The following is a 14,580-nucleotide window of genomic DNA, read 5'->3' on the forward strand; positions in this document are numbered from 1 at the left end:
TCCCCCAGTACCATCCTCCTCCCACACAGTATAATGTTCCCCCAGTACCATGCTCCCCCCACATAGTATAATGTTCCCCCAGTACCATCCCCCCCACACAGTATAATGTTCCATCCAGTACCATCCTCCCCCACATAGTATGTTCCCCCAGTACAATCCTCCCCCACATAGTATAATGTTCCCCCAGAACCATCCTCCCCCCACATAGTAAGATACAACTAGTTGCCCCACACTATTCTGCCACCCACCTCCTACTGTATAAATCCTCCCTTCCCCCATTCCTTGAACAGTTTCCCAAGTCTGGAATTGTGGAATAGGGCCGGTGCTATAGATGTATGAGGGGCTGTAATCTGCGGGACGAGCTGTACATGTAATGGAGACATTCTGGGGACAGATTATTCCAGAAGTAGACATTTTTATCTTTTTAGTGGATGTAGCTTTATTTAAGTCTAACTGTTTATCCATAAATATAACATCTCATATGTTTCCCCTTATTATCTCCCGTAATTGTATTATTATATGTGAATCTTTAGGATGTTACTTCAGTTCATCTTCACATTCAGGTTCCTACAATTTTGGATCTTTTCAGTGGAGATCTTCTATATTTAGAAAACTTTTCTGATTTACCCATGAAGCAAGGACATTGACAATAGCAAAATGGTGGAGAGGATATTACACCTCACCCTAGAGATCCTCTTCCGGCTTACTGGAGAGGTGAGAGATTCTGATGACGTCACATTACATCATTCTTATCTATGGGAATAACAGATGGACAGAACTGGAGAGGTGAGGACTCTGGAAATGTCTGTAGTGAGATTTATTACTGTGTCTCTCCATAACCAGGATTACACAGTAGTGAAGAAGACCTCTAGTGAGCGCTGTCAGGACCCTGTGTCTGAGGGATGGGGAAGACCCCTGTGCCCAATCACGGGGCCTCCACCTCTCCCCCTGATACATGAGGACATCAATAACCAGAAGATCCTAGAACTCACCTACAAGATGATTGAGCTGCTGACTGGAGAGGTGACACTGCTGGGAATGCTGGGAAATTATACAGTAACGCTATGAAGGGATCGGAGGATGACGATATCATTGTATGTGTCAGGTTCCTATAAGGTGTGAGGATGTTGCTGTCTATTTCTCCATGGAGGAGTGGGAATATGTAGAAGGACACAAAGATGTGTGCAAGGATGTCATGATGGAGGTTCCCCAGCCCCTCATATCACCAGGTAATAGACAGGACTAAATACACATGACCTACAATTATCTATATATAAAGAATGAATTCAGTTCCTGTATGTGTTTCCTCCAGATCTATCTAGTAAGAGAACAGCAGAGAGATGTCCCCGTCCTCTTCTTTCAGAGGACTGTAAACAAGAAGATCCCAATGTTCCTCACGATCATCAGGTAGATGGAGAGAAGGTGTCAGGAGATCTCCCCTATGATGTGTAGACGGCTGTGAAGGTCTTGTGCTCAGTCTTGTTTTATCCACCAGTATTATATGTTTTATACTTGTGTAATGAGAATGGTGGAGATGGCAGGATTACAACTGATCATAGATGTGACTTCTCCATCTGTCTGTGACTTTTTTTACAATATATCTTTCAGGGTGAAGATCTGACCCTCATTAATACTACAGAGACATATGTGAGGGTTGATGAGCGGTGTAAAAAGGAGATTCCTATATATGACTACCCAGGTGAGTAGCAACCACTAAATACAGTCACTGGCTGTGGCTGCTTTATTGGTCATGTAGTCCAGCCATATCACAATCGCTTGATCACCATTTTGTCTCTAGATCACATCATTCCCTTCCCCGCCCTGCCCCCTGAAACTGTTTAAATTACGTTACACATTGAAAGTCCTTTTCTGTAGACCTTAAAACCTGTCATATCCATCTTCCCCCTGGGATGAGAACACACTGACCCTTACCTGCCCAGATCTGTATACTACAAAGCCAAATGACAGCGTACTTAGAATGTACCAACAAGATAGAAAAAACTTGAAGAAAAATATTATGATGGGCCTGTAATAGAAAGCGGAGGGTAATGATGGTGTTGGCTTCCTAGATCCCTGATATCTTATTGGATGAATCTCCCTTCCCTCCCTTCTGTGCTGCTGAATGTGCTCATATGGTCCCTACAAGACCAGGTCCAGTCTTTCTGGCCAAACTTTGCTATTAGGTCAACAACATTGAATGTGCAGTGAGGCCTAGTGTAAATTTCTGTGCAATAACAACGGAGTTTCCCTTTATCCTGATGTTTTAATTTCTTTTAAAACCAACTAACTTCAAGGATTGCGATAAACTATACAAAAAAATTACACCTGTGCCATGATATATCTCTAAGCTGTGCATGGCTGATGGCTGTAATATACAGTGCCTACAAGTAGTATTCAACCCCCTGCAGATTTAGCAGGTTTACACATTCGGAATTAACTTGGCATTGTGACATTTGGACTGTAGATCAGCCTGGAAGTGTGAAATGCACTGCAGCAAAAAAGAATGTTATTTCTTTGTTTAATTTTTTTTTAAATTGTGAAAAGTTTATTCAGAGGGTCATTTATTATTCAACCCCTCAAACCACCAGAATTCTGTTTGGTTCCCCTAAAGTATTAAGAAGTATTTCAGGCACAAAGAACAATGAGCTTCACATGTTTGGATTAATTATCTATTTTTCCAGCCTTTTCTGACTACTTAAGACCCTCCCCAAACTTGTGAACAGCACTCATACATGGTCAACATGGGAAAGACAAAGGAGCATTCCAAGGCCATCAGAGACAAGATCGTGGAGGGTCACAAGGCTGGCAAGGGATACAAAACCCTTTCCAAGGAGTTGGGCCTACCTGTCTCCACTGTTGGGAGCATCATCCGGAAGTGGAAGGCTTATGGAACTACTGTTAGCCTTCCACGGCCTGGACAGCCTTTGAAAGTTTCCTCCCGTGCCGAGGCCAGGCTTGTCCGAAGAGTCAAGGCTAACTCAAGGACAACAAGGAAGGAGCTCTGGGAAGATCTCATGGCAGTGGGGACATTGGTTTCAGTCAATACCATAAGTAACGTACTCCACCGCAATGGTCTCCGTTCCAGACGAGCCCGTAAGGTACCTTTACTTTCAAAGCGTCATGTCAAGGCTCGTCTACAGTTTGCTCATGATCACTTGGAGGACTCTGAGACAGACTGGTTCAAGGTTCTCTGGTCTGATGAGACCAAGATCGAGATCTTTGGTGCCAAACACACACGTGACGTTTGGAGACTGGATGGCACTGCATACGACCCCAAGAATACCATCCCTACAGTCAAGCATGGTGGTGGCAGCATCATGCTGTGGGGCTGTTTCTCAGCCAAGGGGCCTGGCCATCTGGTCCGCATCCATGGGAAGATGGATAGCACGGCCTACCTGGAGATTTTGGCCAAGAACCTCAGCTCCTCCATCAAGGATCTTAAGATGGGTCGTCATTTCATCTTCCAACAAGACAACGACCCAAAGCACACAGCCAACAAAACCAAGGCCTGGTTCAAGAGGCAAAAAATCAAGGTGTTGGAGTGGCCTAGTCAGTCTCCTGACCTTAACCCAATTGAAAACTTGTGGAAGGAGCTCAAGATTAAAGTCCACATGAGACACCCAAAGAACCTAGATAACTTGGAGAAGATCTGCATGGAGGAGTGGGCCAAGATAACTCCAGAGACCTGTGCCGGCCTGATCAGGTCTTATAAAAGACGATTATTAGCTGTAATTGCAAACAAGGGTTATTCCACAAAATATTAAACCTAGGGGTTGAATAATAATTGACCCACACTTTTATGTTTAAAATTTATTAAAATTTAACTGAGCAACATAACTTTTTGGTTTGTAAGATTTATGCATCTGTTAATAAATCCTGCTCTTGTGTGAAGTTTGAAGGCTCTAACTTATTTGCATCTTATCAAACCTGCTAAATCTGCAGGGGGTTGAATACTACTTGTAGGCACTGTACATTGATTCACGTCTGCAGGAGATGTGTTGGCATGGTTCGAGCCCTGGTTTCATGGCTTCATTCCACGTTATATATTATATTATGCTTTCAATCCTAAGGAATTCTGATCACTGCACAATCTCTCCTTAAATGGGGGGCACTAATAGTTTGTGAACCTTTTTTCAGAACACGTTAGTGTTCCAATGGTCCGCCATAAATGAGTGCAACTCCGGTTTAGTATTGAAGTTCTCCCCCCAAACAAACATTCCTGTTGGACATGTAATACCGTATAAGCCGAGTTTTTCAGCACACTTTTTTGTGCTGAAAACGCCCTCCCTTGGCTTATACTTGAGTGAAGGTTGAGAAGATGGAGGGGGAGCGGCAGCGGCCGAGCAGCGGGTCACAGGATGCAGAAGCTGGCTGCTGTGGCTAAAGAGCAGGAATATATATCCAACAATTGAAAGTAGAAACTAGCATATGGATAAAAGTTAACTTTTAATTGATAATATTAAAAACCAACATAAACAAAACCCAAGTGTATACAAGGGGACCCTAAACCACATACAAAGACGTGAAGACAATGTTAAAAACGTATACCTCCAGGTAATTAACCTGCTGTAACAAGCATATGCTGTATATATATGGCCTCTTAAGAAGACAGTATTTTATGGTGATCAGCAGCCAGGATGCAATGTTTTGCACACAATACAATATCCAACCACTCCAAAAGCAATTTACTGACTTCAAATATTATCTTGATTCCAAAAGAGACAAATACAGAATCATAAAGTATTCCAATTAGAGCTATTTTATGTATTGTAGATCATAAAGACCACCATTAACCAGCAAATATATCATGATACCCAGGGCCGGACTGGCCATCTGGCAATTCTGGCAAATGCCAGAAGGGCCTGTCTGGTCGTGGGCTGCCTTGTCTGCTATGTTGTTAACAGAATCGGTTTTCTGAAGACACCCATATTGTTAAGAGTTGTGACGGACACAAAGTCCCTGATTCGGTCATTTACCCCAGCAGGCCACGGGTATCACTAGAAATATTAGCCTTGTAGTAAATCTTGCTCTCCTCCATCCAGGCTAATGTTAGTAATATATCCCATTTAATGCTTGGGGACAAGGACAGCATGGGCCTGTGTGATTTCAAATGCCAGGGCTGAATTTCAGCGCCAGTCCGTGCCTGCTTGTTTGTGATGTTTTTGGTCATTTTAAAAATTAAAAAATATTCCTAAATTGTTTTGGATATTTTTACAAATGTTTAGTAAGTTACAGTAGAGTGGAGCACGGCCAATAAAGTCTACCTTGTCATGGTGGCGGATTAAAAAATCTTTTGGCCAATACAAAAGCTGCTAGCTATGTATGTGGTGATGGGAACTGTAAATGTGCGATTGCTGCGGATGTGGTGCAGAATTGGAGTTTTTCCAAAAGAGGGCGGTGGGACTGTGGATGGTTCGAGGGTTGGAGGCGATGCTGGGGTGGTGCCTGGGTGGACTCTCAAGGGGGACTCGAAAATTTTGCCAGTATGAGGCCCCGAAATTCCACTTGTTCTGTAAGAATATGAGTACATGAGTTGGGTAGTGCAGACGGTCAGGGGACCTCCGCAGCACATCCCTGATGGTGAAACACAGGTGCCAACTGCTGCAGCTTTCTCGTGTTAGTAGTCTGGCAAGGAGGGCAGTTGTGAGGACAGGGTGGAACATCATGCGGGGGATTATTATTAATAGTAATTTTTAATGTGCTGTACATGAAAAGGGGTTACATACAAAACACTAATAGAAATTACAATGAACAAACTAATAGTGACAGACAGGTACAGATTGGAGAGGACTCAACCATTGTGACCTTAGATTCTACAGGATAATGGGGATATGGACAGTAGGTTCGGGGGCTACAGCAGCACTGGTGTTGGTGAGGTGGCAGCAGGAACATTGCAGAGACTAAGCTGTTTTGAAGACATGGATTTTCAAGATCCCCTTGAAATTTCAGAATGTACGGGATAATCTAACGTGTTGGGCCACAGAATTCTACAGAATGGGGGATACTCAGGAGAAGTCTTGCAGGCGATTGTATTAGGAACATACGGTTGTGGAGGAGAAATGGTAGAAGGTGATATCGTGAGAGTAGTCCAGAGGTAAATGAGGAAGACACATTATGGATGGTTTTGTAGGTCAGTGTTAGTAGCTTGAAGTGGATACGTTGTGGAACTGGTAGACAATGAAGAGATTAGCAGAGGGGAGAATTATAGGAGTAGCGAGGACAGAAGTGGATTAGTAGGGCAGCAGAATTTAGGACAAACTGGAGAGGTGTGATAACGTGATGGGAGATGATGAGGTTCTAGACCCCACATATAGTTAAGACCATCCAAATGATTTGGGCAGTTTGGAGGAACAGGTGGTAGTCATGCTGCCCCATCTGCATAGCAAAAGAGACATAGGGGTGAAAAAGCACTGAGGCCAGCTGCTACTGTGTATTGCGGCTGGCCCCTAGCTATTACATTAGCTGGCCTCTAGCCATTAAGTTGGCCTGCGCACCTCAGCCCGCCTGTAGTCATTAAGTCAGCTGTCTCTGTCCATGCTGCCTCCTCCTCCTGCTTCATATCCTCCCTCATCTCCTCATCCAGCCAGAATGAGTGGACAATCTATGTGTGCTTTTGGTGCTTTCAACCTGCTGCTGCTCGCTTGTCTGTGCTGTAGCTTCACTTCTTCCTTCCCACTGACCACATCATTTGTCATGTACCCACAAGGTGGAACTCCACCTTTCACATGCTGGAGAGACTGTGTATGCAGCAGGCGAAAGTGGAGTTTGAGATACAGCACACAAGGGTGAATCGCTCTGCGGAACAACACCACTTTGCCAGTGTTGTTTACTATTTTTATAATCGATCTAGATAAGGGAGCTGAAGGTAAACTAATCAAATTTGAAGACGATGCAAAGATAGGAGGGATAGCTAACACTACAGCAGACAGAAAGGATTCAGAAGTATCTAGATAAGCTTGAACAATGGGCAGTGACTAATAGAATAGTATTTAACAGGGACAAATGCAAGATTCTACATTTGGGAAGGGAAATTTTTTTTTACATTTACAGAATGGGAGGAATAGAACTAAGCAACAGCACGTGTGAAAAAGACTTGGGTATACTAATATAGGTGGAAGAGGAGGAGCAGGAACCATTCACAACATGATCAGACTAGGCATCCACATGTCTTTGAGGATGGGTTCTTGTACCAACAGTGGCAAAGTACACAAATGTCCAGCCAGGGAACAGTTTTGAAGGATTAGGAAGAATCGTGTTCAAAGCAGGGTGGCACTCAAAGCAGCTCACAGGCATCACTGTAGCATGGCTGGGGGGAAACAGAAAATAGAGAGGATACAGACGATACACCTCACACTGAAGACACTTTATCGTTGCCTCTGGGCAGCCTTGCACACATAAGGCAATACATGCTGCTGTGCCTGTGCAATGACCGCCAAGTTGTCAGGATTGTTACAAATGCAGATTACTAAAAGGATATGAAGAAAAAGCTACTGACCAGAAGGCAGGGATCACCTCAATACAATAATTTTTACTAAGTACACATAGACAACACCATATAAAAACATTTAAAAAGTCATAAACATGACATATATACAAAACACCAAGGAAAGCTCATAATAAAGCTCTGAAGACACACCCCTAAGAGATCAGTGATGAGTATACTACAAATGGCTTAATGTTCAAAACAACATACGTACAAAAATAGCACCATATAATATATTATTTAAGTGCAAATTGTTGTAGAACACTTCATAAAGAAACTTAGCATACTTGGTAATAATGTATGACTATACAAGGGAAACCTGCATGAAAACTATTAGGACCACAAAGCCCATGTAAATGAATGGGCAATCGTGATCATTGACAATAACCAAATGTGCTGGTATGATATCCAAAAAACCCAATGTGCAGTTCAAGACACTCTGAGAATGGACACAGACACCAATGAGAGTCATCAAAAAAATATATCACACAAAATCTAGGTGTAAATCCTGCACACGATATCCCAGTGCAGTAGAAAATACCCAGACATGTCATATGCTAACAAAGCCCATGAAAATGATTGGACCAACAAGATAATGAAAAAAGAGCCACAGGTATTGAAATAAATGGACAGTCAAAAATATGTGCAGCGAGCAGGAGAAGGGCACAATAGAAATAGATCAGGACACCAATAAGGATTGCCTGCAAAAAGAAATCTCAAAAAAAAAAAAAAAAGAATGAGTCCTGCACGCTCTGTCCCAATACAATACCGCTCAGATAGGGGGAGCTTGTGGAGATGCCCGACGCGTGTCGCCACCGCAAAGTGGCTTCGTCAGGAGCTATCGTGTTCAAAGCAGCTCACAGGCATCACTGTAGCATGGCTGGGGGGAAACAGACAATAGAGAGGACGCAGACAATACACCTCACACTGAAGACACTTTATCGTTGCCTCTGGGCAGCCTGGCACACACAAGGCAATACATGCTGCTGTGCCTGTTCAATGACCGCCGAGTTGTCAGGATTGTTACAAATGCAGATTACTGTGTGGCCACCCCGCTGGATCCCCACTACAATCACAATGTGCCATTCTTATTTTTTCATCACTACAGAGTGATCCTAAAATGCAGGGATACAAGCGCACGCTGATAGATGCACTACTGACGGCACCTTCACTTGACAGCGGGGGCTCAGTGGAAGCACAGTGCAGAAGAGGAAGTTTCCTAGGTAGCTGGGAAGAGTTAGCATGGCAGAAATGTGTAAAACCTTAGTCAGCATGTCACAACATCTGGCACCACCATCTGATATAGTCCATATTAGCAGGTAACAACGTTTAGGGTATGCCTATGTAGCAACTCACTCAGGATTAATAGATTAGATACTGAAAAAGACTAGATATCCTGACACCGCAGTCCCTAGTGGCTAAGTCACTAGTGGCTACTAATAGCAATGAGACGTCTGATGCCAATTATTTATTTCCCAGACAACTAAAAACAGATCCCTTTCCTGAAAAAATATTTATTTGGGCTACTAGTGGCAATGAGTAGCCTAATGCAAATTATTTAGTTTTTAGACTACTAGAAAACACACACCGATATTTTAATTTTGGGGTCTAGAAATGGAATTGAGATGGCTGAAGCAATATATTGATTTGCAAAAGTACTAGAAAACACACTCCAGGTTTGAAAAATAATTTTTGGAGCCTACTAAGAGCAATGAGAAGACTGATGGTATCACGCCTGCCGCTGCAGCCGCTGCCTCTGCCACCGCTGCCCCTGCCCCCGCTATCGTGCCCGCGGCCGCCACCTCCGTGCCACCCTCCTTGCCCCGGCATGCTCACCTCTCCCGATCCACTCCCGGAGTGAGCGCGCGTCAGCTAGCTCCCTTACTAACGATCCGGCCTCTGTCTCTCGTCGGGTGCGCATGCGCACCTCGCACCACAGACCCTGCAGCACACTCCCTCCTGGATGAACTGCAGCCGCTCCATCCCTTTACTCTATGATCCTGGAGGACCTTGACCCAGAAGTCCTGCAGCGAGCGCCCTATATGAGGTAGCTTTGCCCCCTTCTCTGCACCTGACTATCATTTGTGTTTCACGTTTGATTCGGGCCCACACTCCTCTGAGTCTCTCTTTTCTTGCGTTCTGTTCTGCACCTTCGCACTGCCGTACCTCTTGTTGACCTCCCCTTGTGACCTCCTTGTGTTCCTTTCTAGTGCCAGTCATTCCCAGTCCATGCCTGCCCCTCCTATGTCGTCAGCCCCTTCTCTTCAGTCGTCCCATTCTGGACCTGTAGCAGTCTCCTGTGGCCTCCGGATCCTGCTTCCTGCCTTCCAGTCCGCCACTCATCTGTGTCTCCCTCCAGCTGTCCCCGGGTATCAACTTCCGCAGCGATAGTCTCCCCTGGGCCTGCCCCTAACGCTCCCTGTATAGGGGGTGGTCCACCTGGCCAGCTCGCCCGAGGGAGGGTCGTCGTCGCAGTCCTGTGGGTTCACCCTTGGAGTCTCCCTAGCATCACAGTATAGTCAGGCCATGGACCCCGCTGGTACCTCAACCCCAACCCAAAAGGAACTCATGTTCTTATGGGAAAATCAAGCGAGGATAATGTCCTTCCCCAAAACCATGGAGTTCCGTCTCTCGGCCTTGCAGGCCTCTGATCATGGGTGTGCTTCCCAGCTGGCCAGCCTCCAACAGAAGCTTGCTCAGCAGCGTGACACTCAGGCCCACATTCTAAATTATATGGCATCAGTGGATAATCACCTCCTAGCCCTTCAGACCGCCGCTTCTGCCCTGGCCCAGGCTGCGGTTCCACACCCGCTGCCCCGTTTGGCGAAACCCCCACGGTATAGTGGCGATCCCAAATTGTGTAAGGGTTTTTTAAACCAATGCCAGCTACACTTTGAGCTGCTGCCGCACCAATACTCCACTGACCGAGCCAAGGTGGCCTTTGTTGTGTCTCATTTAGAGGGGGAGGCTTTAGCCTGGGTAAATCCTCTCTGGGAACGGGATGACCCCTTAGTCTCCCAACTTTCTACCTTTCTAGACACCTTTCGTAAGGTGTTTGATGAGCCGGGCTGCCTAGCCTCTACTACCGAGTCGCTTTTTAATCTTCACCAGGGCACGCTCTCGGTAGGTCAATACGCCATTCGGTTCCGTACCCTGTCCTCTGAGCTGGGTTGGAATAATGAGGCCTTGGTAGGAGCCTTTTGCGAGGACTCTTGGGTCGAATCAGGGACGAGTTGGCGGGCTGCGAAACTCCAACCTCCTTGGAGGATCTGATCTCCCTAGCTACCCGCATTGACTTGTGCTATCAGGAGCGCTCCCAAGAGGCCGTTAGAGAGAGAAGATTTCCTCACCTCACCCCGGCTACCCGCAGTCCTCCCCACTCGCGCCCTGTGACAGCTGTGGCTCCTGCACCGGAACCCATGCAAGTAGATCGACTCAAGCCGGTGGAGCAGCGCCGGAAAGAGAGGGTCGCACAGGGCCTCTGCTTCTATTGTGGGAGTGCATCCCACTTCCTGCGTTCCTGTCCCGAGCATCCGGGAAACGCCTCCGCCTAGGACAGGTAAGAGAGGCCTCCCTAGGTACCTGTGACTCCTCTCTTCCTTTGACCCTTTCTGTTCTTTTGCATCTGGGCTCCAAGCGTTTTTCTGAGTGGGCTTACATAGATTCTGGTGCGGCTGGAAACTTCATTCAGCTCGAGGCGGTTAGGAAGCTTCAAGTCCCTGTCAGGTCCATGGAGACTCCTCGGCAGATTGCTTCGGTCGATGGCCAACCCTTGTGGGTGTCCGTTACTTTGGTCACCGAAGAGCTGGAATGTCAGAGACACCGCACTACACTAGCTCACAGAGCCAGTGCGCGTGTCCTGAGTACAGAAACAGTGCTAAAAGATACCTGTGGAGCGGGCAGCAGAGGTGACAATGCGTGCTTCAAACTATTAGTGTCAGGGTCCAGTCACCACCAGAAAGTAAAGAGGCACAGGACCTGCGGACACTGAAATTAGCAAGCTGGCACAGGACCTATGGTCAGGTGACTGCAAGGGGGCGGGGCTTAGCATCCTGCTTTCAGATATGACAGGACACCATACAACTCAGAGTCAGGAAAAACGGAGGTCACAACAGTACGGGCAAACGAGGCACAGGAGGGACAAACAGACGGGTAGTCAGACAAAGCCAAAGGTCATACACAAGAGGGCAACATGGTACCAAGGGGACGAGCAGAGAGAAGTCGGGTCACAAACAGAGTCATACACGAGAGGTAGCGCAGTACAAGAGGGCCAGGCAGAACTCGTAACAGGGACAGAACCGGATCAATACCAAACAAGCAAGCAAGATATCAGGCACAAGGCACACGTACGCACAAGGTCAACTAACTCAGCCGAGGGCAGGAGTATAACTGACACCGGACCTAGGTCCAGTGAGCATTAAATAGCCGCCCTCTGCCAGAGAGAGGCGGAACAACCCCCAGTCTGATCAGGACGGGCCAAAGCGAAACCCCGTCCTGGATCATGACATGGAACTTCAGATTGGAGCCTTACACCGTACACCGGAAGAGGATAGCCTTCTACGTGCTGCCCTTGTTGTCCCATACCTTCCTTTTGGGACTTCTTTGGTTGAGAACACATGAGCCTACTCTAGACTGGCGCTCTGGTGACATTCTGCGTTGGGGATAGTCTTGCCAGAATAAGTATTTGCTTTCCGTCCAGCTGAGGAACTCCTCACGACCGACTTCAGTGTCTCCAGATTTACCTTCTGCCTATTGGGCCTTTGCGGACGTCTTCAACAAGGTGGCAGAGAGCCTACCTCCGCATCGCCCATATGATTGTCCTATTGAACTTGTTCCAGGCTCCATTCTGCCCCGAGATCGGATCTATCCGCTGTCTCCTTCAGAGACCCAGGACATGACCGAATATGTCCAAGAGAATCTGGCCAGAGGCTTTATTCGCAAGTCTTCTTCACCCGCAGGAGCAGGCTTCTTCTTCGTCAAGAAAAAGGATGGGTCCCTCCGTCCCTGCATTGACTACCGAGGTCTCAACGATATCACCATTAAAAACAAATATCCGCTTCCTCCCATTCCGGAGCTGTTCGACCGTCTGCGTGGGGCACGTTTCTTCACAAAACTGGATCTTCGTGGGGCCTATAATCTGATCCGTATTCGCCCCGGAGATGAGTGGAAGACTGCTTTCAACACCCGTGATGGCCACTATGAGTATTTGGTCATGCCCTTCGGCTTGTGCAACGCCCCCGCAGTGTTACAGGAGTTTGTCAACGACGTATTCCGAGATCTACTCTACTCCTGTAGTGTACTTGGCGATATTCTTGTGTTTTCCCCGGACCTGTCTACTCACAGAAGAGACGTCCGCCAAGTGTTACTTCGTCTGAGAGAGCATCATCTTTATGCCAAGCTCGAGAAATGCGCCTTCGAACAGTCTTCTCTGCCATTCTTGGGTTGCATCATTTCCAACTCAGGCCTACGTATGGGCCCGGGAAAAGTGTCCGCCGTACTCAACTGGCCGCGTCCCCAGGGAGATAAGGCGATTCCGCGATTCCTTGGTTTTGCTAATTACTACCGGCAGTTTATCCCACACTTTTCCACCTTGACCGGTCCTATTTCCACCCTTATCTGTAAGGAAGCCAACCCTCACCTCTGGTCTCCTGAGGCTGAGAACGCCTTTTGGTCCTTGAGACAAGCCTTTGCTGCAGCTCCCATACTCCATCGTCCTGAAGCTAACAAACCCTTCGCTCTTGAGGTGGATGTCTCTGCCACTGGGGCCGGTGCTGTTCTTTCTCCGAGATCTTCCTATGGACGACTGGTCACCTGCGGCTTCTTCTCTAAGACGATCTCCAGCCCCGGAGAGGAACTATGCCATTGGAGACAGAGAGCTGCTCACTATCAAATTAGCCTTGGAGGAGTGGCGGTATCTCCTGGAGGGAGCTGTACATCCAGTCAAGATCTATACAGACCACAAGAACCTGGCATACATCCGGTCAGCACAAAGGCTTAATCCCCAGCAGGCCAGGTGGTCGCTGTTCTTTGCCTGTGTTGATTTTGAGCTTCATTTCCATCCCGGCGATAAGAACCTCAAAGCAGACGCCTTATCCAGGTCTTTTCTGGTCACCGACAGTGAAGAGGAACCATCGCACATCATGGATCCTAGAACGGTCATCGTGGTTGCTCCTGTTAATCTGACTTCATTGCCTCCGGGTAAGACTTTTGTTCAAGAAAGCAATAGGAAGCGAGTCTTATATTGAGGTCATCCTCCAAGCTGGCAGGCCATGTTGGCCTCAAGAAAACTCTCTCATCTCTCGTTTCTATTGGTGGCCCTCTCTTCCTCAAGATGTCCGAAGTTTTGTCACCTCCTGTCCATCTTGTGCCAAAAACAAAGTCCTTTGGCACCTACCCTCTGGTCTCTTGCACCCCCTTCCGGTTCCTTTGGCTCCCTGGCAACATATTGCAATGGACTTTATTACTGATCTGCCTCGGTCTTCGGGTCACACAGTCATTCTGGTCAGGGATCGATTTTCCAAGATGGCCCATTTCATCCCTCTGCCAGGATTAACTTCCTACCGTCACCCAGCTCCCTCGCTTCCGGTCTGGCCTCTGTCTCTCATCGGGTGCGCATGCGCACCTCGCACCACAGACCCTGCGGCACACTCCTTCCTGGATGAACTGCAGCCGCTCCATCCCTTTACTCTATGATCCTGGAGGACCTTGACCTGCAAGTCCTGCAGCACGCGCCTTATATCAGGTAGCCTCGCCCCCTGCTCTGTGCCTGACTATTATTTGTGTTTCACATTTGATTCGGGCCCACGCTCCTCTCCCTCTCTCTTGTCTTGCGTTCTGTTCTGCACCATTGCACTGACGTACCTCTTGTTGACCTCCCCTAGTGACCTCCTTGTGTTCCTTTCTAGTACCCATCATTCCCAGCCCGTGCCTGCCCCCTCCTATGTCGTCAGCCCCTTCTCTTCAGTTGTGCCATTCCGGACCTGCAGCAGTGTCTCCTGTGGTCTCCGGATCCTGCTTCCTGCCTTCCAGTCCGCCACTCATCTGTGTCTCCCTCCTTCTGTCCCCGGGTATCAGCTTCCATGGGGATAGTCTCCCCT

At 47.3% G+C, this 14,580-nt stretch overlaps 2 protein-coding genes across 2 annotated transcripts in view; both read left to right on the forward strand.

Annotated features, from left to right (window-relative positions):
- The window catches only part of LOC141055876 (uncharacterized), a 149,376-nt gene that overhangs the window by 52,070 nt on the left and 82,726 nt on the right, over window positions 1-14,580 (forward strand). The gene's annotated exons all lie outside the window — the stretch shown is intronic.
- Window positions 204-1,350, forward strand: LOC141055863 (gastrula zinc finger protein XlCGF66.1-like). The gene is made up of 3 exons (XM_073552582.1): window positions 204-714; window positions 844-1,023; window positions 1,106-1,350. The coding sequence occupies exons 1-3, from the start codon at window positions 658-660 to the stop codon at window positions 1,244-1,246; spliced, it is 378 nt and encodes a 125-aa protein (XP_073408683.1). The 5' UTR covers window positions 204-657; the 3' UTR covers window positions 1,247-1,350.

Source organism: Dendrobates tinctorius, unplaced genomic scaffold (genome assembly GCF_039654945.1).
Source record: "Dendrobates tinctorius isolate UK_male_01 unplaced genomic scaffold, ASM3965494v1 ptg000192l, whole genome shotgun sequence".
In the NCBI taxonomy this organism is placed as follows: Eukaryota; Metazoa; Chordata; class Amphibia; order Anura; family Dendrobatidae; genus Dendrobates; species Dendrobates tinctorius.

Bases quoted from the DNA above. Each gene is read 5' to 3' on its own strand.
- LOC141055863 (XM_073552582.1), top strand. From the start codon at position 658: ATGGTGGAGAGGATATTACACCTCACCCTAGAGATCCTCTTCCGGCTT. The intron at 715-843 runs GTGAGAGATTCT...CTCCATAACCAG, and splicing joins TCTTCCGGCTTACTGGAGAG to GATTACACAGTAGTGAAGAA. The intron at 1,024-1,105 runs GTGACACTGCTG...TGTATGTGTCAG, and splicing joins TTGAGCTGCTGACTGGAGAG to GTTCCTATAAGGTGTGAGGA.